Source organism: Hypomesus transpacificus, chromosome 10, assembly GCF_021917145.1.
Source record: "Hypomesus transpacificus isolate Combined female chromosome 10, fHypTra1, whole genome shotgun sequence".
Lineage (NCBI taxonomy): Eukaryota > Metazoa > Chordata > Actinopteri > Osmeriformes > Osmeridae > Hypomesus > Hypomesus transpacificus.
In genome coordinates, this window is record NC_061069.1 from 10,705,269 (window position 1) to 10,732,388 (window position 27,120).

Below are 27,120 nucleotides of genomic sequence, written 5' to 3' on the forward strand. Positions count from 1 at the left end.
AACAGTATTGCAAACTCAATGTATTTGTCTCCAATAATTAACTTCTTCTGCATGCTTTCCTGTCTTTGACTGAAGGTTAAATTAACAATTTGCAAGAGGCAAAGAAATCCACACCCGGTGCAATATCTTTGTTCAATGATTACAGATCCTTAACGGCTTTGATATTTCTGCCAAGAAGGAACATGATCTGCTGTCTTCTTACCCACAGAACATCTGGATGTTGTAGAGGGTAGGGTCTTCCTCAAGGGGGGCCAGTTGCTGGAGACATAGTTGCTCACAGCCTCCATTGAAACCATCGGAGCAGTCGATGCCAATGTGGTGGTCGTAACATCCTGTGCCGTCCTTCATGGGGCTCAGTCCAGGAGGGCACTAAGAGTTGATTGCAAAGATGTTTGAGTCAGTAAAGGAAATATATTTGATATTCATTCCTCACAATGTGCCAGTTATGTAGTCATTAATAGGGGTGTAACAATATATAGTGGAACAATATATTGCAATGCAACATTTTAAAATATGTATAGTTGAGTTATGGCAATATTTGTAAGCGACCTACTCTGCACCTGCGTCATGCGTGCATTCATTGCATTCACAAAAAACACTTGAACTGAGTTAACTAAATTGTATGTACAACAAATATTTTTTTTGAACATTTTTTATATTTGGGAAATAAATCTGTTGATTTAATTTTAGCTTCATTTAAAATGTTGTTCAAAATATCATGATACAAATTGTATAGTACACCCAGTATCGTGATACGTATCTAATCGTGAGCTGAGTGTATCGCTACACCCCTAGTAATTAATACTCAGGGGGTCAGATGGCTGAGCGGTGAGGGAGTCGGGCTAGTACTCAGAAGGTTACCGGATCGATTCCCCGCTGTGTCAAATGATGTTGTGTCCTTGGGCAAGGCACTTCACCCTACTTGTCTCGGGGGGAATGTCCCTGTACTTACTGTAAGTCGCTCTGGATAAGAGCGTCTGCTAAATGACTAAATGTAATACAATACAGTGCATGATAAGGTCGTTTATACAGTATGAACTTAGAAGTAAGTATCATCAATAACAAAATAATTGATTACCAACATATCTGTATCCCTATTCTGTATATTTATTAAATAAATATGTTTTTTGGTAACAGGCAGAATTGATCATAACAGTGCTTCAAACAATTTTTGTGAAGTATGTTAATATAATATCTACTGTATATAAAAAAAGTTTAAATTAATGGAGGGCATGTGGGACTCATAAAAAACTCAACGCCAGTTCCTTAAATTCCAAAGACTCCCCCGTACTTGCGAAAGCAATCTTTCAGAGGCCTGGGAAGCCAAATTCACATGATGTAGCCTGTCAACCTTCTGCTTCAAAGCATGCTTTGATGGGGTGATTCTTAACAAGGCATCACTGCTTCTAAAAACAAGGGGAATACTCAGTTCGCCTCCAAGCAATAAGACAGCAATTTGTCAAAGTCTACAAACTCTCAATTCCTTATGTATTGATCAGCATACCGTGGCATCCCAGCACTTGCTATCTAGGGCAGGTTAACAAGAACCCGGAGGAGATTTTAACTGCTGTTTTGGTTGCCGGAAAAGTTTGTTTTATTCTAAGTGTCAGTTGTTTGATTATGTCAGTTTATTATAAATGTAAATATTTTATAGACTGTTCTAGCGCGGACCATACGAGACACGTCTTTGCCCTGCTCTATACATAGTTCATGATGACCCAGGATGTGGCCAAGGGATGACTGGGATATTACATTACATTTGAGATTCTGTTGCAGCACAGGGGTGAAATGGGAATACATAAAATATGTATTGGAACTTCCTCAGTACAAACACACAGCATCAAGCCAAGTACATCTTACGTAAGTGGAGGTGGTGTTTAGCTATATCAGTCAGAGCCTCGACACATGCTGTTCGCTAAACATGCGGTTACATAAACTGGCTTCCTTTTCTAACTCATGACCTGTCCATTCTGTCAATTTGCTGGCACCTTTAAAGCAAAGTGCATGGGGTCGGTTTGCATGCTTGGCTTTGATCTCGTCGATTGCAATTGATGGAGTCCAACATCACACCAGGAAGTGTTGGTCCTTTACAAAATGTCCAGTAGTAGGCTGAGTGCATCCAGGGAACAGGCTCTGTATTCTAACAGGAGTCCCCTGCCTCCTCATACCGTGGATACATTGCTATTGATTTTGTCGCTTAGCTACAGGCACAGTGACAACTGATTTATCACCTGTAATGTAAAGACCATGGTACATTGAATCTCCTAACTCATCTCAGGGCAGAGACTCTTTAAATCACTGTCTCTCTCTGCAATCGATGGTTGTGTGGAAATGTAGGGAGAGCTGAGAGGAATTCATGTGTTGATGACCCTCAGTGGCGAACCTTCTGTGTCTCCATATGGACCCTGTAATAGGCCCCTCTTCATATTTTGACATACAGGAATAAAGAGAATTTAGAACCATTTCCCTGTAGTCCCAAGGACTATAATCATTAGAAATTGAATTGCCACATCAGGCATGATCTGGGTATTTGTCCATGAATAATGTAATGAGAATGTAAAGTATACAAATATATATTATACTCTAAGGTTAATCATTAAAAGTCCATTGTCATAGAAAATATAATTATTTTTTAAACCAAAAACACCACATGCATAATCCAAAAATTCTACAAGATGCTATTTATAATAGGAGACCAATGTGGGGCTTATTGATGAAAATATTTGATTTGTTTACTAATTCACTTCATCTTGAAAAATGTCTTACAACTCCATTTCTACATAAAGTACATACTGCTGCTCACTCTGATTGAATCAACATAATGATCCAAACCAGTAACAACATAAAAACAATATATACTCTTTGAAATAACAACATGAAAAGAGACAATAGTTGATTATACTGTCCCAACAAGTGAAATATTTCTATTTAGCGTACATCAGAGATCCATTGAGTCACAAAGCCCTTTAATCTTTCTTTCCTAATGGAAATAAATTCCTTGAGCCCCCCTGCAGCTTATGGAAATCAGACATGTGATGTAGTGTATATGGCAACACATCCTTCCTAAAGAGCTGGAGAAGCTATGCTCTTCTTTAATTTGCCAAAAAGGCAGATTGGAGGAAAGGAACAACAGAGACTGATGAGCGAAAGTTTTCAAGCTGATATAAAATAAAGAATTATCTTTAGAACATTGTTGGTGAGAAGGTTATGAGAGTGTGTATAACAGTCTGCTCATAATATGATTATAATTATTCAGAGTGTGCAGTAAAACAAAAAAACACATTTATACAACAAACCATTGTGTTCTTTCATTGTTAATGTGAACTAGTAAATTACACACAATGATGTGCATTCCTTTGTGGCACTGTTTCTCTGTTTCTGGGAGTTTTCTGTTAGTTTATCTGGCCTTTCCCGAAGCTGTACACAGAGCGAAAAGGTCATATTTCAAAGGTAGCTTTAGGGATTACAGTAGAGCATTAACATGCCCCAGCATCTGTATGCCAGGAGACCGCAGCCACACAGCAGATTTTTGAGAGCGAGGATGGGAGTATATCTTAAATCCACCTACTGATCCTGGGAGGAAAACACAGTCGCAGGCGACGTGCTGAGCACTCTGCTTTAGGAGTGCACACGCAGAATACCTCTGCCAAGTATTGACTCACAGCTCATAACTGCTTAGTGCCTAAAAATGTGATTCACGGCAGGACAGGTTGCGGCTGAATGTGGTCTGCGTGTTAGTCGATACATCTGGTGACAAAATGCTTTTGCTAGCAGCATAGGAGCATCTCAAAATCTTCTCCTTAGGCTACATTCAGGTATGTTTCATAAAACAGCGCAAAACCTATATATGAGCACTCTTTAGGAATGTTGTCGGTAGGATATCAACAGAGATCTTAAGAGTGTTTGGGGGAAGGATAGAACCTACCACTGGGAACATGCAAATGTAAAAACGTGAAAAGGTTAAGACGATACCAACTTCAATGTTCGTCAGTTAATATTCAAAATTTTCTAAAATCCAGTTCAGGCAAATCCTGAGGCTTAATGTGTCGGACCGACATATTTTCCAATCTGGTTCTACGCCATGCAGGTGGCCAGGTAGTGTGAGCAGTCCTAATCCACCCCATGTAAAATTCAGACAACTCTGTAGGTAAGCATCATTCGCCACATGATGACAAGATTTAACACTTTTTTTTGTTGTTGGGATGGAGCCCAAATTGGCCTGTGTTAGAGACATGTCTCAACTGTCAGACAGCTGAAACTTCCGTTTTTTTTTTTTCTTTACAGGAAACAAGAAGCTAATTAATCACATCAACCATTTGGTGATTATTACACTTTAGAGCTGCTCGTCGTCTCTTCCCGGGAGTGTCATACATCATCGAGGGTCAGACGGCAGAGGCGGCTCACGCTAGGAGAGATATTAAACTAAGGATGGCACTGGCAGCATGGACTCAGACAAGGTGTTAATTGATTAGCGAGAAATCAGGCTCTGGGTCCCAGCCAGTTTACCACCATGATTAGATGGATGAAAGCATCATTTATATACCCCAGTCACAAGGTAATTACAAAATGCCACGTAATATATGCAACAGATGGGGGCATTTCAGATATCTGGACGAACAAGGGCGGATGCTTAACTGTTGGGATAAAATTGTTGAAGACAAGAGATTCATTCCTTAGCAAAGTGTTTTCTCATTGTTTGAAAGATGATTAAAAGTTATATGTTAATAGCTGTCTGTTTATATCCCTGTAGGTAATGCACCCAGTGATGAAACGTAGTGAAATGAAGCTGGTTAAATTCCCCAGGGTATACCAGGATCCTGAACATGGAGGAAATTAGTTGTTTGAACTAATAAAGAGTTAATTATGAATAGACAACAAAGAATATGCTTTCCAAAATATTAACAAATGGAAAACTTTAATTGACTTCCGAAAGAAAATGTAGTTAGTGTCATCATTTCTATTAATGAAAAGGAATATTTTCCAGGACAAATTAAATTGAATTTCAAACATCACAATGCTTTTGGCTATTAGACATTGTGACACATTGGATAGATCAATCATGTGTCCTATAATTCATGGGAAAAGATTCCACTTGTTTTTGTCTCAACCTTTTGCATCTATAAGTCCAGAGGCAGATTGAAAACCCCAGTAGCAGCTGCATCAAGGTCAGACCATCAGTGCTATTAGGTGCACCAGACCAATCATTCAAATGGTATAATCAACTACTGGAAAATCTATTTGTTTGTCAGGAAAATGTAAGGTTTGTGGCATGTATAAACCCCAGAGAAATAAACGAGGTGGTTTTCCATGCATTTGTTTCTTAGTAGGCAGCAAAGCCAAGTAGACCCTAACAGCCTTAATTGGATTAGCACAGACATGGATGCATTTGCTGCAGATGCTTCGACCACACCGGCTATGAAGGGATTCACAATATTGAGGGGTAGACAAATTCCAATTCTAAACTGGGACATAACTTTTCCCTGAATAATACAATTCTGCTCACCCAAAATAAATTATCATTCAACCTTAAAACAACAGCATTCAACTTCTGTAAAAACTGGTTTATTTTTAACTGACTTAAATTGGTTAAACTCACCCCTTGGTATAAGTGTATACTTGTACTGCCCACTCAACCCCGGAGCAAGCGAGTGAAGAACATACTCACACTCCCTCTGGGGCTTTTCAATGATAATTATATACTGTGGAACACAGTAAGTTCATAGTGTACACTAAACTAAAGTAAACTACTTCAATGATTCACTAATCTGTCTTACTTGTGTAGTTGTAGAAGGCCAACATTGTGTTGCTTTGTTTTCCAAGCTGAAAGTAGGAGTGCTCAAAGCTATGACAGGATATTAAAAACAATAGTTAGCTAATGCAAGCTGGATCTCATTCAAAGCACCTACTACTGTAGTCAAAATCTTTCAGTTCATCACAGTACCTGAAATGCCATTAAACTGTCAAAACACCACTGATAAAACATTGGCTGTCTAAAACTATTGTATGCATTTGGAGCTGAAAGAGAACCAAAATACGGACAAAGATTCTTTGAAACCTGAAGAAGAAAAAAAAACATTGAGGTGTATGTTTTAGAGGCAGCCGAGACAGATGGGCATGAAGCAAACGTGCCTGGCTCATTTCATGGCTGCTAAACAGCCTTATGCGGGAGGAAGAGAGTAGGGAGACTCCCACAGGCAATACTGACTCACCACACATCCACTGGAGTCGAGCTTGCGGTCAGAGATGCAACGGAAATTTCTGCTACAGCCTCCATTGTCCTTGGTGCAATCTCTCACAGGCCCAAAAGAGTCCAGCAGAACCTCAAGACTATCAAAGGAGGAGGATATCATCAGCTCCTCTCTGTAAGAGAAAATGTTAACGCTAAATAAGTTTGTTGCAGTGACTTGTTGATTCTGTCCAAGTATGTTCTTGTATCTGAATTTTTAGAGTGATTCAACATTCCATTGATTACAGTTGCAATCTCACACATCCGAGAATAAAAATGATATCTCCAATTAATTATACATGTCTTTGAATCAGACAATCAAAACTGTTTCAGTGTCACAAGAGACTATGGCTTTTAAGATGAATACATTCTTCGTCAAAGCCATCTGCATTGCCCTTCCAACAGTCAATGGTTTTTCAAGGTTGAAATATAAAGATGATGAAATTGAAATATGAATTACTGTACGAGCTAGCAATGATGAATAGCATAGCACTGATGTCCTCACTGCTGTTCTTTAAGGTACTAAATAACCATGCTGGTAAAATAATGCAGCACTGATGCACAGAGAACGTTTATAATAACACTGCCATGAACCTTGCCTTTGGAGAGGAAATAAATGACCTCCCTTGTTATGCAAGTTTCATTTTTATACACTGGCACAGTCTTCGTATTGCTCTGCCAGCGCCTAAAACAAATATTTTTATGATTTAGGATAATGTTTCATTAACTCTCAAAGTCAGACAGATTTTCCCGGAACAAACTATTTTATTTTATAATTGATCATCTTGTTTTCATGTTGACAAAGAAAACAATGCAACTGGTCAGTAATATAATGATGCACTTCATGTACAGTTTAAAATTCTATTGAAATGTCCCATGTACAGAATTTGAACCGAATTACTATGCATTTCTTGGGCATGCATTTGTTTTGTCCAAAGTCAGCCTAATTAGTGCTGTAATATTTCACTATTTAACCATTAACACTCAATGACCAGGACATCTTTCCAATGTATATTTGCATGTTTGACTGATCTCATAAACCAATGTGTTCACGCAATATGCAACAATAGGTGAGATCTTTTCGGTTAAAAGTTGTTTCACCCATTAGCATGTATGCTAACAAGGCCGTCTGAGAGTATTCTAGCAACAATGACTGCTCAGTTCCAGTGGAATGTACATTTCAAATGTTTCGGGCGACTTCTACAATCCAGTCAACTATGTTCCAGCCAATAGCCTTTGGCAAGGCTTTCCTCCTTGGCTAATTTGGCAAAACCACTGTCAATCAAACTTGAGCTGGAGGAAAGCTTGGAAGTTCAGACAATAATTCGATTTTTTTTTCTGTTGAGTTGAGAATTGTTTCATATTTTAATGTATTTTATAATACCTAATGCAGCTTTAATTATACAATTTGCTTTGCTGTGACAGTTCTTTGTTCAGGTTTGATGGGAAACTGCCATCACATTCTGTCTCTCAACTGCCACTAAATACTACCTGCTTATGTTTAAGTGGTCTGTTCATGGTGGCCGTCTATGTCTGAAAGGTGCAATTAATCCTAACCATCAATTATGACTATGATCAACATGCATCTAAGCAATAAGAAGGTCATATGTGATTTCAAATCTGGACAGGCTGATTGGTCATTTACTTTAGGCTACTGGCAGTGAAAATCATTTACTGTCTTCCTGTTATTGTCCACCCTGTAATTTGCCTTGCATTAGACTTTATTTGTTTAAAAAGTTTGGTTTGATTAAGGGAAAACACTATGCTACCGTGTTAAGTTCTTTGTTATCTTCCTATTGCCTACATGCATCCCACATCACCGTCCTTCATGAATGTCAGAACAAGAATTGTTTATTGCCATTTTCAGAAAGGTGTTCCTAATTATTGTGTTCTTGCAATAATGTCATAAGTTATATACAAATACAAATATAAATGCTTTAGAAGTGCAATTAAAGGTTTATATTACAAAATGTCAATTGAAAGGCAGAAGTTATGAGTAATTTGTGGAGCTTTTGTGTTGGCATGTTAAGAAATTGTGTTGGTGCCAGTGAGTCTGTTAAAGTGGTAAACAGGCTTTCAAATAAAGACTTCTGTACAACAGGTGGAAAACAGATGGTGAGAAGAAATTCAAACATATAATTTGTGAATCTCTGAAACCTGATCTAAGCTGGTAGAGAGCACAGAAAGCTCCCAGAAATTGTAATGACTCACAAAGAGTGAAAAAAAAATCCAAATGTCTGAAGATTAGTCAAGTTCTGGACAAAAATACAAATTAATCACATGGAAATCTGCCCTTTTAGTAATAGGATTCAAACTTTTCCAGGAAAAAGTCATCCTCAAACTAATATTATACATCCAACTTTCTGAAACCGTATAAAACCCTTTATAACTGAGACTGATAACTTTTGAACTCAACACATTGAATGACCTTCTGAATAACGCTTAGGGTTGGCACCTTCAATGCAATGGCTGGGCATGACTGTAACCATCATTGTAGAAATGGTGCACGATGGGGATGAGCTGAAATTAACTGATGTTTTAAGAGGTTACATTTTCTTTCACCTATTATGTAAAAAATGACTTATGAATCATAATGTATTGCATACACTTTGCAGGAATTATTATCAATGCCATATCTGCTGGATAACAGGCTAAAAGGCTTGATGTTTTCTGCAATCGTTTGACATTTTTGCAATTGTTTTTGTAACTTTGTAAACCAATGCCTGGCATACTGTATGTTACAAATTCCCTTGTATAAATACAATAATCTGTCAACTATTAGGTATAGGTATCCTGTATTTAATTAAAAGGTCCAGTACAGTCCCAAATATATCCCTTTCTAAAGTCATTAAAGTTATTTAACAAGCTGAGATTAGCAAGAAGTAGACTATCAACCGATCAACAATTATTTCTCACTAATTAGCAGCAACTTTTGCAACAACTAAGGTGTCTCCATTATGACAAGTATCTCAATGGCTGGACATTCTAGACAAATTATATATCGACTTTAGTACTCTATAGAGTTATGCATTCAACTGTGTATACCGCTGTACAAAAATATGAAGTAAACAAGATTCACAAATGCAGTGCACAAATGCTGTGATTTTATCACTGATTGAATGTTAGGGGGCAAGGTTTGTTGAAATGAAAAGTTCAACTCATACAATATCACATGCATATAGTACATTAACTGCATCCTAAAACATTGGGTCTCTAGTGTATACCCTATGCATGGATATTACTGCAAAGGTTTTGTTGAGGTATTGTATTAATGTCACTACACTGCTGTTTTATTGCTTTAGAGATTTACTTGTCCCCTAACCTCAAGAAATTGTGTTTTTCCAAAGCAATGAGCCATTTAACAATTCAATTCAAGTAAATTTCATAGTCTCACTGCTTTTGTTTTTGCAATGTTATAGATGTTTTGCTCAACTTTAGTTTTCCATTATTACCCTTGCGTGGTCTGGAACCTTTTATGAGTGTACATTACAAAAACTTTGAATGTAATAAGACGCATACATTTTCTGCTGTAAGAAAAATGTGGTCAAAATTAAGATACAAAAGTCAAAAAAGGCTCCAACATATTGTATTTGTATTTTCTGCAGGTATTAGATTCAATTTGTAATTCATCATAAAACCATCATATTTCACAGACCAATAAATCAAATTGTTATCATCTTACTATCATCAGTACTATCGTCCCTAATTGTAAAACTTACCCGAGTAGTTCATATAGAAAAGGATCCCTGCTCACCTCACATCCACAGCATCCTCCATGACAGTCATGTCAGTCTTGCACTTGGCTGAAGGGTTGATAGCCAGCTCGGCAGGGGGGATAACAAAGCTTTTACTCAGCGGGAGCCACATACCTTCCCCAAGCGTATACGTGAACCTGAAGGAGACACGTTATGGAATATACAGTAACTTAATAACATAGCAGTTACTGGTAGTCCCTCACAACAGGCCTCTTAATGGTAAATGATGATTCATTCATAGCAATAAACTCAAATTTGAGTCCTTAGAATGGTCAAAAAACAAAACTAGTCAAGCCTAAAGAACATTAATGACATTAAGTCACAATTTCTTCTTTTTTTTATGAATATCATCAATCTTTTAAGGTGATGCACAGGAAGTGTAAGTCTTAAGCACGATTTAAGTTAAACAGTGTATTCTGATTAACATCAAATGCAGTACAACTGCTAATATATTATGCATGCATCATTGTAGAAAATAACTTGTTGATTAAATGGTTGACAACAGTTTTCTGCAGACTTAACACATTTTTGCATTCACATTGTTCAATTTGCATCTAATACATTTCTAACTTAGCATAAGTAAAGGGCACTGGATCGGGAGGACTGCATGCATTACCAGTCACTTTAGAAATGTAATGATTAAACCGCTGCAAAAAGGAAAGCTTAATTACGTCCGTCCAATTACTTTCCCTCTTTCCAACTTCAGCTTTATATGAATCAAATTCTCTACATCCTTCAGTACCATTTAATATAAAGCACTGGATTCTTGCGGGTGATTATGAGCACGGGAAGTCTATTAAAACCATATTATTTCCCTATTATTTCCAAGGGAGCCAATACTAGCTGTCTCATAAGTCTTTCTGTCCATTTAAGAATGGCTCCTTAAGGGTCCTCTGCAGTACTGAGCTCATTCCCTCCCTTGTAGGGTGACAAATGTTTTTACTTTTTAATTGTACAGGGAGATTATCTGTAGGTAAGCAGCCCTTCCTGATAATGTAACTGCAACCAAACACAGAACAAGCATGCACTGTATACGGCACCGTTTTTAAAACTTGCTATGAAACCTTATTTAGGACAACTGTCAAATATACAATACTGGGATCATACAGAGTAAGCACACAGCTCACGATTCATTCTAGCCTGAAGTACAACAAACATATACATTTGTTTTATTCAGGACTTTGTTATTCATGGCCACAATGCTAATTGCTTGCTCGTTGAATTATACAATTGCGGATGAGTAACTAAGTTAACGGCTGGCCTAAAAAATGCTTGTCCATATTCCACATCTGTAGGAAAACATAACAGTTAGATGAGGTTGGAATTGAGGTTGGTGTGAAATGATGCAGGACAAAGACACTTTAAATGCTACGCTGGACAGAATATTGAGACAGAAACCCCGGGGATAACATTGTAAAGGAAAAGCAAGTGTATCAAAAGAAATCACAGAGATGTTTGTTCGATGGCAGTTCTCACAGACTCTTGGTGACCAACAAAGCTATCGCTTATAACCATGAGATGAACTAAATCTGTCCTGGAAAAAAAAAATGCTTTGGTTGAGAGCAGTGCTATGCAGGGTAATCAGTGATGTTGCCATACTTCTATTGGCTTTTGAAGATGCAGGTCTCGGGGATTCAAATGAAAGAGAACTGTTTATTGGTATGGACTTTCCCACCCTATTTTTTTTATCACAATCCATTTGTAACGTAAAGCAGAAAGCAGGATGGGTAGTGTGATGTGCTGGAGACTTGATCGACTGATTGTCAGTGTGCCAAACTTACCATGAAATTGTATATAATGCATAACAGAGATGTTCTACAACAATTCCATTATCTCTCACATTCTATTCAACAAACCATTATCTACAATGAGAATTCCATGTACGATTCTGAATGTTGTTGTTTTATATATAGGAAGTACAAAATGACTACACACATGGCTTTTGATGCCATCATAGATAGAAGTTTGGAGAAAAAAAATCATCAGTCTTTCTGTAAACAAAACCGTAAGCATGAAAAAGGGTATAATTTCAGAATGTGTACAATGAATCTTCCTCTGTTTTGTTCAGTCTTTGGGGCTATCTTCATTCTACACAAGTACCATCTAAAGAAGTACAAAATACCTCTCCAAATGATTTCATTACCTTTTGAGTAGGCAAGTGTCATTTTCAAACCAATAATTTATAATCCATACCAATAGACTGTGGTAACATAAAACTAGTAAGGTTTTCCTACCTGAAAATACGATCGGATGGCTGTTCTCCCATCACCAGATCAAATCCACGCTGGAAAATGGTATAAGGCCAGGGTCTAACAAGAGATAATAAGATAAAAGAGTGAAACTTTCTTTTCGAACACACAACAAAATGGCCTTCTAGTGCAAACTAGTTTCAAAACAGATTTCAACCATCCACCCCCCTGAGTCCACCAAAAAAAATTTAACCAAAAATTCCACAAATCAAAACTAGTATGACAGATGCTGTGAGTAAACACCCAGATAGAAAAATGTGTTCCTCAGTCTGTGACACTAGATGTGACTTAGACTCCTATATATTTACCAGTGCTGGGAGAGTAGTTGAGGGGGAAAATGATGAAGATTAATAGACACTGGCAGCTTGGGGACTTAACTGTCTACGGAGTGAGAAAAGAAGAAGTGACAAGGGCCTGATGTCTTTCTGAGTAAGCTTCTACAATACTGTAGGCAAAAGAGAAGCCAAAAGCTGATAACGGCCCAAAACCAGAGGGGCTTGGTCATTAGACATTTAAGCTGCCCCTGCAGGCTGTCTCTATTAGACTCACACTATGAGAGCGGGGAATAACTAAAGGGGGGAGATACCAAGAAGGAGAAATATGTGCCAATTTTAAGTTATGGGGCCAAACTGTAGACAGTATTCTGACGAATGTCAGAATTACATAGGCCCTACAGCTGCAGAAAGATAAGAGAAGTTTATTTTTCAGTGTTCTACTGTCATACACGCATCTGTCGCCCAATTAAATTACAAAGATTACATTTACTTTTGAAATACAGTACATTTTCACAACTGTCAGACTTGAAATGAAATGCTTCTGAGAAGATAACAAATCCAATTAGCAATTACTTTTGAGGGGTTTCATATTTGTTTATCACCTGTTATTTAGCCAAGAAGTTGCTGTAATGGAATGGCTTTGAAAATGTTAGCAAAAAGCAGTCATGTAGATATTAACTGGCAAGCACAGCCTCATATCCCCCTTCACACCGTCCTAGTAACATAGTTAAAACGCAGGTGAGCCTTGTTCACAGACTCATGTTTAAAGACCTGTGTATACAGTATGACGCAGATCAAAAGGTTGATTCAATTCATTTTAGACACAGCTTTTTTACTTTGCACTTGCGTCATGTCAAACATAATTTTGTGAAGTGTTGGCAAAACCATGTGCTAATGAAATTACTACTCAATTATAACCAGTGATTACATTTTTACACAGCAAAATAAAAAAGTGAAAATTGGCTAGATTGAGTTAAGTTGTTTCTCTTGATATCTCTAATTATACTTTTAATTATATCAAAATTCAACAGCTCTTCAGTTCTAGTACAAAACAGGTCTTCAGGATGAATGGTGACGGTATCTTAATTTTCCCTAGCGTCGGTTTAGTATGAATCGGCAACAGGTTGTATCGTGAAATGCATTTCACACCTCCTCTATCTTTACTTACCCCTGATTTGGACCCCACTCATTGCGGATGCAAAGATGCTTGTGGACCGGGTCCTTCATATAGCCATCTAGGCAGAGACAATCACCTACGACAAGACAGGAAAAACAATTAACACAGTTCAAAAGGGCAATGCTAAGAGAATGACGATGGAACCATCTTGTCACTCTTTTGATTTGTGTTTTTCTATTTTTCAATCCACTTAAAACTTATTAGCACTAGACAGGTGCTGTATAAGCTTCCAGTCTGTGGCGTTCTCAGACTCCTCATCTGACCAATTAGTTGTGGCCTGTGATTACTCTCTATGTAACCTCCCGGTGTTGCCTGCTTGCGTGGGCTGGTAAGACGCGTGTGCGTGTGTTTTTCCGTCCCATCAGTCTCCAGATCTGCGAAGGCTATTAGAGCCATCAGGAAACACTGGAGCACATCTTGCTGTTGTCAGCACACAGGAGAGGAGTTGCCCCAACTTCACTCAGGAAGATTGATGAGGAAACTCAGCCGGAACAAAGGGGATGCTCATTGTGACTTACTGACATCCTAGGGTCTGTGTTCCACAAGGAGTAGGGGAAAGGACAGTATCTCTGGGGTGTGTATGTGTGTGTGAGAGACAAATGTAAATCGCTTCACTTAGAGGGTCATGCTAACACCGCAGTTGTATATCAGCATGGAGGACAATGACGTCATGAAATTAATTTGTTAATGGATGTTGAGGTAATTCTTTATTGTGGCCTAAACAAAGATTTGTTGTCTTAGCAAAGGGACAATCTATGCTAAAAGATTGGCAAGTCTTTTTACACTAGGACTGTACGTTTCTGCTTCAAACTGAGTTACCCTCCTGTAGTTACTGTGGTACTGTTTTTGTCTCACACAATGATAGAAAATTGTTTTAGGTTAGACATGAAAGACATGAAATTACATAAATATACAAAACTCCACATATACCTACTTAAGAGGTTGTTATACTGTGCCCGTTCATCTCAAACTCTGCATCAGACTGAAAGTAAACCCTTAGGCTTTTTTGTTTTAATTGCATTGAGTATAAAGCACACTGTATATTTACATAACTATAATTAAGAACACATAATGACACAATTTTGTAGACATTCTAAAGCATTTATTATGAACGCAGCTATTAAACATTTCATTAACTAGTACATTTACTCATAACTAATATATTACCTGATTACACAATGACACCACCTAGTCCTAAGCTTTTGTCTACCATAGAAATGCGATGCACATATGGTTCTGTATTGTGTGGTTGTTTTGTCATTGCAAGCACCGTTTGAACCTTGTCTCATAAGGGTTCAGTACCTACTCTTATTGCCCTGTGCACACAACTGGATACTGCTTATCCACTGCTGTTGGCAAAGCTCCAAATGGGCACATTTGACTTGATATGTAATTGGTACTTTGTTAAATATACTATGGGGGACATGGATTGTATAAGAAAACATCTATCAGCGGTATGACATCATAGCTTGTGTCAAAAACTCGTTAAATGATTGCTTTTTGGGATCCATCATCCGTGGACTGCTAATTAGTTTATTATCATTTCAGTTCAAATGACCCAGAGTTCACATAAACAATGTCTCAGATGCCGAGCAAATTGCACCGTCAAAACCTACAAGATCCTCAAAGTGTCATTTAAATTCACCTTCTTTTAATATTTCCAATTGTCGCAACCCATCTGAGTTTTCATCAGTATCTTCAGCTCAAAAAGGATTGAGTTGAGGCCATCTTGTAGCTATCTGGCACCTTGCAATCTCCTTCCCAGGACGCAGAGGTTTCATTAAGAATGCATCATATGAAAAACACAATGTAATTATTGAAGCATTGCACCAAGCTTCCTATTCTATATTTCATTTTTAGGGGCAGAAGCCTCAAATGATGTATTACATTTCAAGAAATGCAGGCAAATATCCCAGAGGTCTGACTTCTTTTGGATTCATTTAGGGTCTCAGAATTCTCTCTTCAGCACACTGCAAACTGAATAACAGACACAAACACAGAACTTCTCTTAAAATATCTGCAACACGGGATATTAGCCTCTACTGACAACTGGAGAGTCTATGGTGCCCCGTCATTACTAACTATCTTGGTGCAACCGCTGTGAATGAATACCCATTTCGAATAATGGGTATTCATTCACAAGTATGAACATTTTGCCCCTGATCTAATAAACCAACGGTAACAGTATAGTTTCTTTAATGTTTTGGTGATGATCTGTTTCTGGGGTTATATTGTATGAAATGATAGTTTCCACTGATATTGGCTTTATTCACGGGTGTGCGTTTTCATCTTGAAAAATGTCTGGATACTACTGTGGAATTGGTTATACCTGCATGTTATTTTCATAAGATGCATCCTCTTTCTTACCCAACACTCGTTGGAACGAAAATGTGCCTGCAACTGCAACTTGTTTAGACGATAAATAAAAAATGCATTTTCATCATCATATGTTGTTGGTTACAGAGTCCTTGCAAGCATTGCTTTACCACCAACACCATTCATGGAGAATTTATTTTTAGGTCAAGTTATGAAAATATAGACGCACACCACAATTATATCAGTTAACGAGTGATGGTAAATTATTTCATTCTGTTTAATTCCCTACAGGAACGGTAGCTCAATAATTACAGCAAAATTATTCATGAAGACTATTCATGTATTACTGTTCACACTATGGTTTGCAATGTGGGTGTATGTGAGTTCTCCAGAAACACTAACGGCTTCCCATCATGGCCCGTATCAGATTCAAGACCCTGGTACTGACATCCCGACTACATCAAGTCTCTCTTCCAGCCTTACACCCCCACCCGCCACCTACGGTCTTCTTCTGACCACCGTCTGGTGGTCCCACTGCTCAAGAGCGCCCGGTCCCAACACAAGCTCTTCTCCTGTCTGGCCCCCCAAAGGTGGAATCTACTCCCCACCTCCATCAGAGACACTGACTGTCTCCCCACCTTCAAGAAAAGGCTCAAGATGCACTTGTTCTAGGAGTACAACGGTACTTAAGAATGATTGGCTGGACCTGATGTTTCCTCCAGGATCACAATGACTCTTATTGAGAGACTTGGTTCTCTTGTTGGTTAGTTGTAACTGACTTAAAACTACTATACTCACTGTGTAATATATTTTTGCTGCTTGCTTTTTTCAACAGGTACACCCTTGCACTTTTTTAAGGTTCATGTTGTTAAATTGTTTAATTGTAACCTGTTCAACTACATGCTCTTATGGTTCTTACATTTTAGTCATTTAGCAGACGCTCTTATCCAGAGCGTCCCATCTTCCCTTTGGGACTTATTTAGTTTTTACAGTGTATGCTTCATGTTTTAGCTACCCACAATTTTTGGGGCTATCTCGTTGTTATGATCAGTGATCTATGCACTTTTGTAAAGCTTTTGGAAGTCACTTTGGATAAAAGCGTCTGCTAAATGCATAAATGTAAATGTAACGCTAAATATTTATGTTCTTATAATGTCAGTCTTCTGCCTGTCCTCTCACTTGAGAAACTCTTTTTTATAAATGTTGTACATATTTCATGTGTTCTTGTCCTTTTCACTGGTGCTCAGCTCAAACTGTTCCAACTGTGTCAGTAGCAAGGGTCTGAACTACGATATGGTTCTGTTAAGGAATATTAAGTTACTGTGCACATGCAAGTCAGGCTACTGAAGTCAGTGTTTTACAATGTTCCTCAGTTCAATGTTTTACTTTTTTCATTCACCTAAATGGTTTGTCAGGCTGATAGGATGATGTCAGATGCAGGCCCACAACTCTTTGAACAGCGTTTTGCTGATCTTTTGCAGATTAGAACTGAGACCTCTTGATTTGTAGCCAAATGTTTAACCACTGAGCTATACTCATCCCTACAAACCAAGAGTCGTCCCAAGACGACAGTTGGTCTGTTCTAGGGTAGTATAGGTCCATAAGGTTAGTATAGGTAATTATGTGTATTAGAGTTTAGGATGTTTATTATCAATTTTGTTTTAATTCATTTTATTTAAGCTTATCATAGATGTAATTTATGTTTTTTGTACTTATATGTTATCTTATGCTAAGTTGCTTTGCGTTGTCTTGTCCCAAGAATTTCAGTGCCCAATCTGACCTTGTGTTGTTCTGTGCACCTGACAATAAAATCCTTAAAGCAGCCAGTGTTGCTACCTGTGTCAGGATCACACTGGTGTTCACAGGGGTCCAGAATCCGACGTCCACACAGCTCATTGATCCAGGGCCCGCTGGCATTCTGTTGGTAGTAGAGCAAAACCTGCGCTGGGTTCAGCCAATCAGATGCGTCCAGTTGACTGCCCTGCAGCAAGATGAATCTGGACCCTTCGGGCCACCATGGGGAAAAAATAAAGCAACAATGGATTCATTTGTATGGAGATAGTCTCACATTGAGTCTTTTTAACATGGATGTGAATAAGTGGATGTTCCACTGTAACAGTATGCCAATAATTGAACAACAATAATCAAAAGTAGGTTACTAAACACAATTCAAATGCATGTTTCCTATATGACAATTGTACTACAAGAATTATTATTTGTTTGGTGTATTGCTAGCACAGAACAGTCCTTCAGGAAATCCACAACAACGTTGCTTGCTGCTTTGCTTTAAACCCCCTATAGTAGTAGATGTTATAACATGCCAATAAAAGAAAATAACATTTGTGAGAAAAAGGCTTTCCCTGATGTGAAAATGGGGGACACGAGTGTGACTTCCCATTCCTGTAACTAATTTCAATATTTTTGAAGAACTCTGCACATCTGTTGCATAAATAGTTTCCCACAGTAAAAAAAAAACTCAGATTTTCATCAGCCTCACCATGACATCAAATTACATCTGATAAGATTGTGTAGACATTTATGGACACGTTCTAAATCGATCCGAGTTTTGTAATTCAAAAGGCAAATGTGCAATCTTTCATCTCCCCTTTCAAAGTTGCTCCCTCTGGCTGGCTTCCTGGAATCTTAATTTCGCCCAGCACACACACGGAATATGCTGGAGCTCGGAATCAAATCAAAGCTGAAATGATAGATGAGTGAGGCAAGTCACAGTCTATAATATATCTGCACTGCCAGCTCGCTCCCGTGATAGCTGAAAAATGCCAATGAGCCAAGAGCGAGTACTTGGCCCCGCAGTGCTGTTCTGCAGGTGTTACATTGAAATTCATTAGCAAGATGATCCCAACCTCTCAGAAGGTACAGAGGAAGAGTGATGATGCGGTGGGTGGTCACTGTGACCTGGCCTGAATGTGCTTTGATGCTTTCAAGGCACATCTGCTGAGGACTCACTAGGGGAAAGAGACGAGTCATCGACCTCGCATTTACCTCGGAAAGCTAACCAAGTTGGGACCTGTTCAATACTACAAAGAACTCCCCTAAGAGCTTCGCAAAGGTCAGTGTAGTCCTAAGGGGTCTGGAACAGCCATAACCATCAAGGGGAATTCTAGGAGGGCGTTACCATCGGCGATGAGGTGTTCCGGAACGTGGAGGATGACCCGGACATTGAGGCCGCAGGAGGCGTGTGAGGAGTAGACCAGGCCGATCACACAGCTGATGACACTGATCAAAGTCAGGGTGGTCTTATTGATGGGGCTTCGTGGGGAACCTGCTGGTGAAAGAGACAGGTAGACAACAAAGATGAGGTATTTGAAGCAGTGACCGCACTTTTTATTTCCTCTTCTCTGCACTTCCACAAGGGACCTGCTCACAAACAAGCTATCACTGGGCTTAGGGCCCATGAAAGGGACCTCTGGATCAAACCACTGGCCTTTGGGAGATTTGGCTTGCCTGCGCTCACTGGCGCAGAGATAAGAGTTTACCTTTGAACAGTGCCACTGTAGCACTATGGAAAACCGAAAAATAACACAAAATGAAAATGGTTCAGAGGGGTATTTGCCTTCTCGTTTGCATTTTCTCGCCAACAGGAAGGCAGCAATACTAAAGTTAATCTGTTAGACTTTTAAATAAAGAGGACAAAAACTAACACACACGCACACACATAATCTTGATATATTAACTCATCACGTTTCTTTGAAAGAATTTCTTGATATTTAATTTCCCACTACACCGGATAAAGTAAAAAATGAGCAGTAATCCATTCTCTATCTTCCACCTTTTCACTAAGAAAGATACCTGGGTAATGCCCACTTTACATTTAGTACCAAAAACAACACTTGTATCTTACAATGAAGTCACTGTGTTTAGTTTGAAAAAAGATTATCGGCATCGCAGTTCACATACAGAGGAGGAAGTGCAAACACATTCTCTATTCTTAAACCTTTCGCTAATTAAAGGTGTTGGCTGCACGTTTGGATTTCTTTGTTTATGAAACCTGTGCAGGGGAAGGGGGCTTAATTGGGCTGGAGGTGTTTTAAAGGCGGAGGTGTATGGCAGAACAGAGCCTGGAGTTTGACAGCCATTCTCCTACCCTACACTAGGAAACCACAACACAACACAGCACAGCAGACATAGCATGCGTATACATGACACACAGTGCATGTGCATACCAGTAATTACAATACAGTGTTGTTATCAAGTTTGACAGCGAATTGGTATACATATGGATTTTTTATTAAACACATCAATAAATATTCAGCAAATCTAAAAACGATAAAAATCACTCGATGCATGACAATTTGTAACATTACATACACAACCAGCAATGTCAAAAATCCACAAATTGTCATAGTTTTAAGACTACTGACTATGTTGCCTCGGTCACCATGCGATGGTACAGATGAGATGTGTATATTTAGTTAAGTCCTCTTACCCCCTGAGCCCCACGCGCTGTTGGCATTACCGTTTCGCATACCTCGGCTACGCCGCCTGCTGCGGTTGGGGTCAGTGTAAAAGGTCAGCTGGGGTTCGCTGTCGGCCTCTGTGCCAGAGTCACCGTCTGGGTTCAAGAAGGTCGAACCCGCTGTGGGATTCATACAAAACTATGCATTAAAATGACCCTGTCTCCTCTTTGTTGCTGATGTGGCAACGGCATCAAAAGCTCCTCTGCGGTGCTTTCGAATAGAGACGTTGTGTGGTATGGTAGGAGTCTGACATTGTTTAATGTTACTGGATTATTTTTTAAATATTTAATCTAGATGGAAGTTGCAATGATTCCGTTCAAGGAAATCCAGTCAAGGTGAGACAAATGAAATGATAAGATTTATTATAAAACCATTGACTTGAACAGACCTTTGCTACACTTTTCGAAGTGTAAGGCCAATGCTTGCAGTGAAGTAGTCCAAATAAACTAGACAGATATTGTGCATACAAGATGCTAAAACAATTCGGGGAGACATAATCTTCTCCTCGTGTATGTATAAATGTTAATGGCCTTTGATACACCCACAAAATAGGATTACGGACACACTTGGTATCGATCTGTCTTTACAAACAGCATCTAACTTGTGTACATTCTTTCTTTCCTTAGGATCTGATTAATACAAACCCATTTATGAGATTTCAATATGGAAGGCACAGAAACTAAATACACCAGAGGTTTTATATTGGGATGGATAAAAAGTTGATGAAGCAACATGGTTGTCCTTTCCTCAGCAGAGCAAAGGACATCTGCTGTCATTACCCTGCAGGAGGGAGGGAGACAGGACAAGACCAGGCCATGGGTTTGGGTACAGAATGCAGACTCTGTTTGGGGTATAATTTTGTTTGTGCCATTCCATGTTTGTGCTTCATATTGATGATCCATCACAGATAACTGAGAAAGGAAAACTGTCACTGGCCCAATTTAAAACAGGGGGCAATAATCCCATGCATTCAACCTGCTTTTCTCTCTTCAAACATTCAGATCGAGACAATTTTATATCTGAACAGGAAATAATGAACAAGGGAATAACTCGGTATACCCACAGGATTGGATTTCAACAAACCCACATTTGGTGGGGGCACAGCTATTACAAATGTAGAGGGAAATGTAACAAGGGTTACTGGACCAGCTATCACAAAGTAAGCAGACAAACAGAACACAGCTTTAAGCTGTGCAGCCTCAGTTGGAGTTCCTTGTATCATCATATTCATTCAAAATGTATCCTGACAGTGGTGTTGAAAATCTAAACTAAGGCATTATCTACTGTATGATTATGCCAGAGAAGATTCCTCCCAAAACAATGGTTGAGAGTAAATATTGGTGACAATCATGACAGTCCACCATACTACACCTCAAGAAACTAAGATATGGAGCAGGCCTTTCTGACGACAGCATTGCAGTGGCATTTCCTTTGAAGGGCATTGACATGCTGCAAGCACAAATAATAATCTTCACAGCTAAGGCTTGGGGTGCTCCTATGGTGCAGTGCCAAAGCCAAATTAATTATTAAAAATGTTTTCGCATATAGAGAAATAATATTCAAATCCGCACATACAGGAACACTAGCAAACAAAAGATACTGTACAGTAGGTCCCTTATATATTAGATATTAATGGAAGAACGTGTAAAAAAAATATGTCTTTGTAGGCTCATGTTTCACAAACATGTTTCTGTTCGACCAATGTGTCTTCAAGCAAATAACTTATCCTTATGAGGAGGTGAAACGTATACTGCACAACTTTAGACTGAGAAAAACAAGCTTTTAGAGGACACAAAAAATAGAGAGCAAGTTAGTTTTTTGTATGAGAAACACAGAGAAAGGAAGCACCTTCAAAACAATTAAGGGTACACCTTCTGCAGCAGCTAAAGAGGACATGTAAGCCTCAGCAATTAGGCAGGGGCCAAAAAGGTGCACATGTCTTTGTTGACGAATAATGTGTGTGCTTTCCTGAATATTCAACACGAGGCGTTGATTGGTAATTGGAATTCACGACAGGGCACACACGTTTCGCTCTGACAACACCAGAAATTCTTTTCGGTCTCAGCTTTTGAGAGGACTGCAACTTGATTTAGTATGGAGGACCAACTGCAATGACACCGGAATGTCAATCTCTGGTGACTGAGAGAAGAGCTCTGTGGCACGCTACCCAAAACAAAACAAATAACAGAGCTGTAACAACAGCTGTAGACAGAGCTGCACTCAACTGACTCGGACGTATCAATTGATCAGTTGCCTGGAAGCTACAACTGGGAGAGGATTTAACAGGTTCTTAAACATGTGAAAAACAGTCTCTGTGATTCATACGCAACTACCTCATCATACTCTCTGTTCAACGTTATTATATTCCTTAATTAAAAACGCAGTGAAAAGATTTTTGGAGCCCGCCTCCAATTCCCCTTTAATGACAAGAGCCGACTGATGGGCTCGACGTAACAAGAGGAAGAAAGGCCCTCTGAGACTCAGACAACACACCAAGAATACAACAGCTGCACCATAAGACAGCAGAATCGTATTATTCTCCTTCAAGTCTGTCATTAAGCAAGTCTGTCACATGTTGTCAACAGTTGCACTGTATCAGGATTTTAAGCATTTAAGCACCTCCAGTCATACAGTTTGAGATATTAACTGTCCTTTGGGAATAACAAAAGCTCTAATGTGCATATTTTACCAGATAGATTTAAAAGCAAGGCCAAACAAAAACAATAGCCTAGATGAGAAAACATAATCATAGGGTTAGTCATCCTTATTCCTTCCATACTGGACTGAGAACATGGATACATGGAGACACTGAGGGGTTTGTAATAAGGGAAAAACAAAGTCACATGGGAGTTCAATCCCCACCATTTCAACATCAAGAGCTGAAAAAACAGGATAATAAATGTGCCAGTTTTTTTTTTCCTCTAGCCTGTGATTCGTCCTCTGGTGCTTCCAAAACAAACAAATTGAACTAAATGAATATGAAAAATATGCAAATGTTTGTATGTTTAATTCTGAAGTCTACAACCTCTCTCTCTTTCTCTATCTATACCTCTTTATCCTCTCTCACTGCAGCCAAAGGGCTGTCAAAGATTGCTTAAAAGACCAAAGGCCTTGTATAACTCAGACAGACATAGAGGCAGAGGAAAATCACCATTCGATGGCCCCTACAGACATGGTATGCTTTTATTATTGCATTAAATTAAGAGCTAACAGATTGGATCTTCAGCACATTTAGTTTGGTCCTGAAACTGTTTTGCCTCACAGCACTTGGAATACCGAATGAAACTGGAACTTGAGGGTTTCAATTGTATCGGGTACACAGGTCTTTCTTCTGAAACTCCATTCTTGATATAATAAGGTTTGTGGTCTTTTCTCTCTCTTCCTGAGTGAGCTTTGATTTGGCTTCTCATTATGGAGCAGAAAGCCATTGCAGGTGTGTGACGGCCAGTTTCCAGTCAAGGTCAGAGAGAAAAAGGGGACATTATTTTACAAGAGAAAGTCACAAAGTAGGATACACATAAAGAATTATGAAAAAATGAAACATTACAACTACAGCAGTAATGTAAGGTCAGGTTTTCACACTAATTACTAATAAGCTATAAATGCAATTGTCATTATACAAATAATGTATGTCAATCTTCCCATCAATTCAGAGGCTTTTCCAAGGCCAGACTCATGTAACTATTATAAACCCATAGCTGGTTCATATATCTGACTATGTATGGTAGACAATTTGTCTTCATGTATATTGTCACATAAATCTAAGCTAGTAGTTCCAGAACCACTTCATTATTCTTCTGATCCCCCTTACCCTCCACCCTAACACTCAAAAATTGCTTTCCGTAGCCTCTAAATAAACCATTCACACATGCTGTGGGCAATGTGACACAGTGGATTATTATCCAGGGGTCAACTCAGGGGACCAGACATCTCCTTTTAATGACATGGCCTTTTTGTTGTTGTAATGTTTCCTCCTGTCAGGGAGAACATCCATTAGGAGGGCCTGGAATGGGAGCTAGGAGCACAGAGTAGGAGATGGGGACTTACCGCGGGTGTTGCTGGATAGGCGTTTGCGTTGGCTGGTGGACGTGTTGTGAGGTAGCAGGGTGTTCTGCTGCAGGTTGCTGTCTATGGGGCTGGTGGCGATCATGTTGTCCTTGTATTTGTTCATCAGGGACAGCTTTGTGTTGTCAGTTACTGATTGAGATAGAAAACGCCATTAAATATTCAGCAGTTGAATTATAATAGTGGTACCCCAAAAGCTTATATTTGAATTAGTCTCAGTACCTTTAAGGATGAAATGGTAGACTAACTGGCTGATTTTGCAACTGTAGGGAGACTACTGCATTACTCCACTGGCGAGTTGTTGATTTAGTCTACTCAACATCTTACTTCTCTTCAAATATAATTTGTTCATACTATAGCATATTCTATTGGTGTAGGATATTGCATGTCCCAATGGATGTGGAAGGCATGGCATTAGCCCACTTCAATAACCTCCAGGGATATTTGTGTTCTCTTACAAACATGCTGTCTTAGATCAAATCCGTTTTAAGAGTCTTTATTTCTCTTCTGAATCGAGTAAGTATGTCTACTACTAATTGAAATTCTGTGGGTGTTCCACATCACTGCTGGGCCATATTTCTCAGCGGGGTTGTTCTAAATTCTAAGGTCCACTGATGACAAATTACGATATTTCCTAAACAAAATCCTTTGAATATTTAAGTTCATTCTTAATACCCAGTTCAGTTAGCCTACATCAGGGTCTCCATATACTGAACAGAAACTGTTTTTTTAACATTTGAATCAAATAAAAGTGGAAATATAAACACAGATGGCCGACTAGACAATACTGAGCTGTCTAGTGAGAACATGCTCAGGCAATCACTGTATTCATGTTCAACAGTTTATGTGTACTATTCATTACACTTATGGACAAGCATAGACATAGACTCTTTAATAAGTGCAGAGTATCCCTTAACCAGTTGCCAAATATACATTTTTAACTAAATGTTCTGTTTTCTACTGCAGGCCAAGTAATCGCATTTGTCAGATATACGCATTTACAGTATATAATGTACAGTATATACTGTGTACTACTGGCTAACTAACTAATAACAACAACAAATATCACTTGTTTAATAGATGTGTGTGAATATGTCCTCGACATCATTGTATGATAGCAAACGTGTTTGTGCGTGTTTCTTTGTGGACTGTACCAACTCACCAGGTGTGAGGTCCATGTTAGCCTTGTCATTGCAGCCCTGCAAGGAGTCCAGAGTGCGTGTCACCTGGCTGGAGAAATCCTCTCCCCCGTTAATGCACTCACGCTGCAGGTGATGCCGCAGGTCTGTGATGTCATACTCATAGCCATCCAGGATGGGCGTTTCTCGGATGCTCAGCGTGCCGCTGGAATTGTGGCCCTGGCCACGGGAGTTCCTGAGGCTCTCCCTGGCCTGTCCGCCCATGAGGACCGAGGGGATGTAGTGGATCTCGTTGGCCGCTTCGGCGCTGGCGCTTTTCTGAGGCTGGGGCACGCGGCGGCGCTTGCACCAACGTCTGCGGGTGTAGAGGATGAGGACGAGGCACAGGATGGACAGAAGCAAGGCGATCATGCCCCCCTGCAAACAAACAGACAGAGGCAAACAGTGTGAAAGCTTGAACCTACTTGACTCAGTTTCCCCAACAGAAACAAATACGTTCTAATTCCAATTCTAAGAATTATTCTAAGACTAACTCACACCCAAATTCTAAGACTAATACAAATATTTGGCTAAACAGCACTGATGATTATATCTATTTTTATACAAAAGACACACCCATTGATGAAAATAAATATGGGGAGTTTAATTCCATCAGTCTCTGAAATGGATGAATCCCACTTTAACAGCAGAAGGTAGCCTTTACATAGAGAAGGATAAGTGCTTTACCTGCTTGAATTGATTTTACATTAAGTCAAAAGTAAAAGTAATTTACATTATTGTTTGCCTACTCTGCATAATCAAGGTTATTAAATTGAAAGTGTGATATGGGTCGCTTATGCAGCAAAACAGTATGCACAGTGGTCAAAAAGGACTATGGAATAATTTTGATACTTTAGTATTATATTCACAGAACATGTCCACCACTGATTCCAATGCAACTGAAATGCCTACAGTACCACAACCTAATGTTGGAGGAGCCATTCGTAGAGCCAATTACAGACTGGTTTTGCACAAGTCTATTTGGATAGCTACACTAATAATTGGGGGAATACAGGACAAATACAATTGGTAGTCAACTGAATAAATTTTACCTTAACAAGAAAGAAACTTAAATCAAACCATAAACTGAAAACCAAGCATGAAAGCAGAGGACAGAGAACATGTGTAATAATGTTGTACGTTGCAGGGAATCAAAGATTGAACTAAGGAGGCTGTAATTTCTTATAGAGCCAATAGCACTAAGCCAAACATCAAAGGATGACATAACTTCGGTTCGGTAATCTACTTACTGTAGTACAAATGGAGACAATGTTTGAATAGTAGGGTAGACCTAATAGCTGGAATTATGCCATTTATCAACAGAATATACACTACACACGTGCCTCTTACAGTGCAGCAGAAAAAAACAATGATATACAAAAATATATAGCATTAAGTATA

At 39.0% G+C, this 27,120-nt stretch overlaps 1 protein-coding gene across 1 annotated transcript in view; it reads right to left on the bottom strand.

The window, feature by feature from the left end:
• Positions 1-27,120, bottom strand: part of astn1 (astrotactin 1) — a 110,970-nt gene that overhangs the window by 58,926 nt on the left and 24,924 nt on the right. The window contains exons 3-11 of the mRNA XM_047027646.1: positions 25,704-26,097; positions 24,524-24,673; positions 19,135-19,281; positions 17,835-18,002; positions 13,674-13,758; positions 12,216-12,290; positions 9,981-10,118; positions 6,210-6,360; positions 203-369 (exon numbers count right to left, since the gene is read on the bottom strand). Coding sequence (XP_046883602.1) covers positions 203-369; positions 6,210-6,360; positions 9,981-10,118; positions 12,216-12,290; positions 13,674-13,758; positions 17,835-18,002; positions 19,135-19,281; positions 24,524-24,673; positions 25,704-26,097 — 1,475 coding nt within the window. The remainder of the gene's footprint in view (positions 1-202; positions 370-6,209; positions 6,361-9,980; positions 10,119-12,215; positions 12,291-13,673; positions 13,759-17,834; positions 18,003-19,134; positions 19,282-24,523; positions 24,674-25,703; positions 26,098-27,120) is intronic.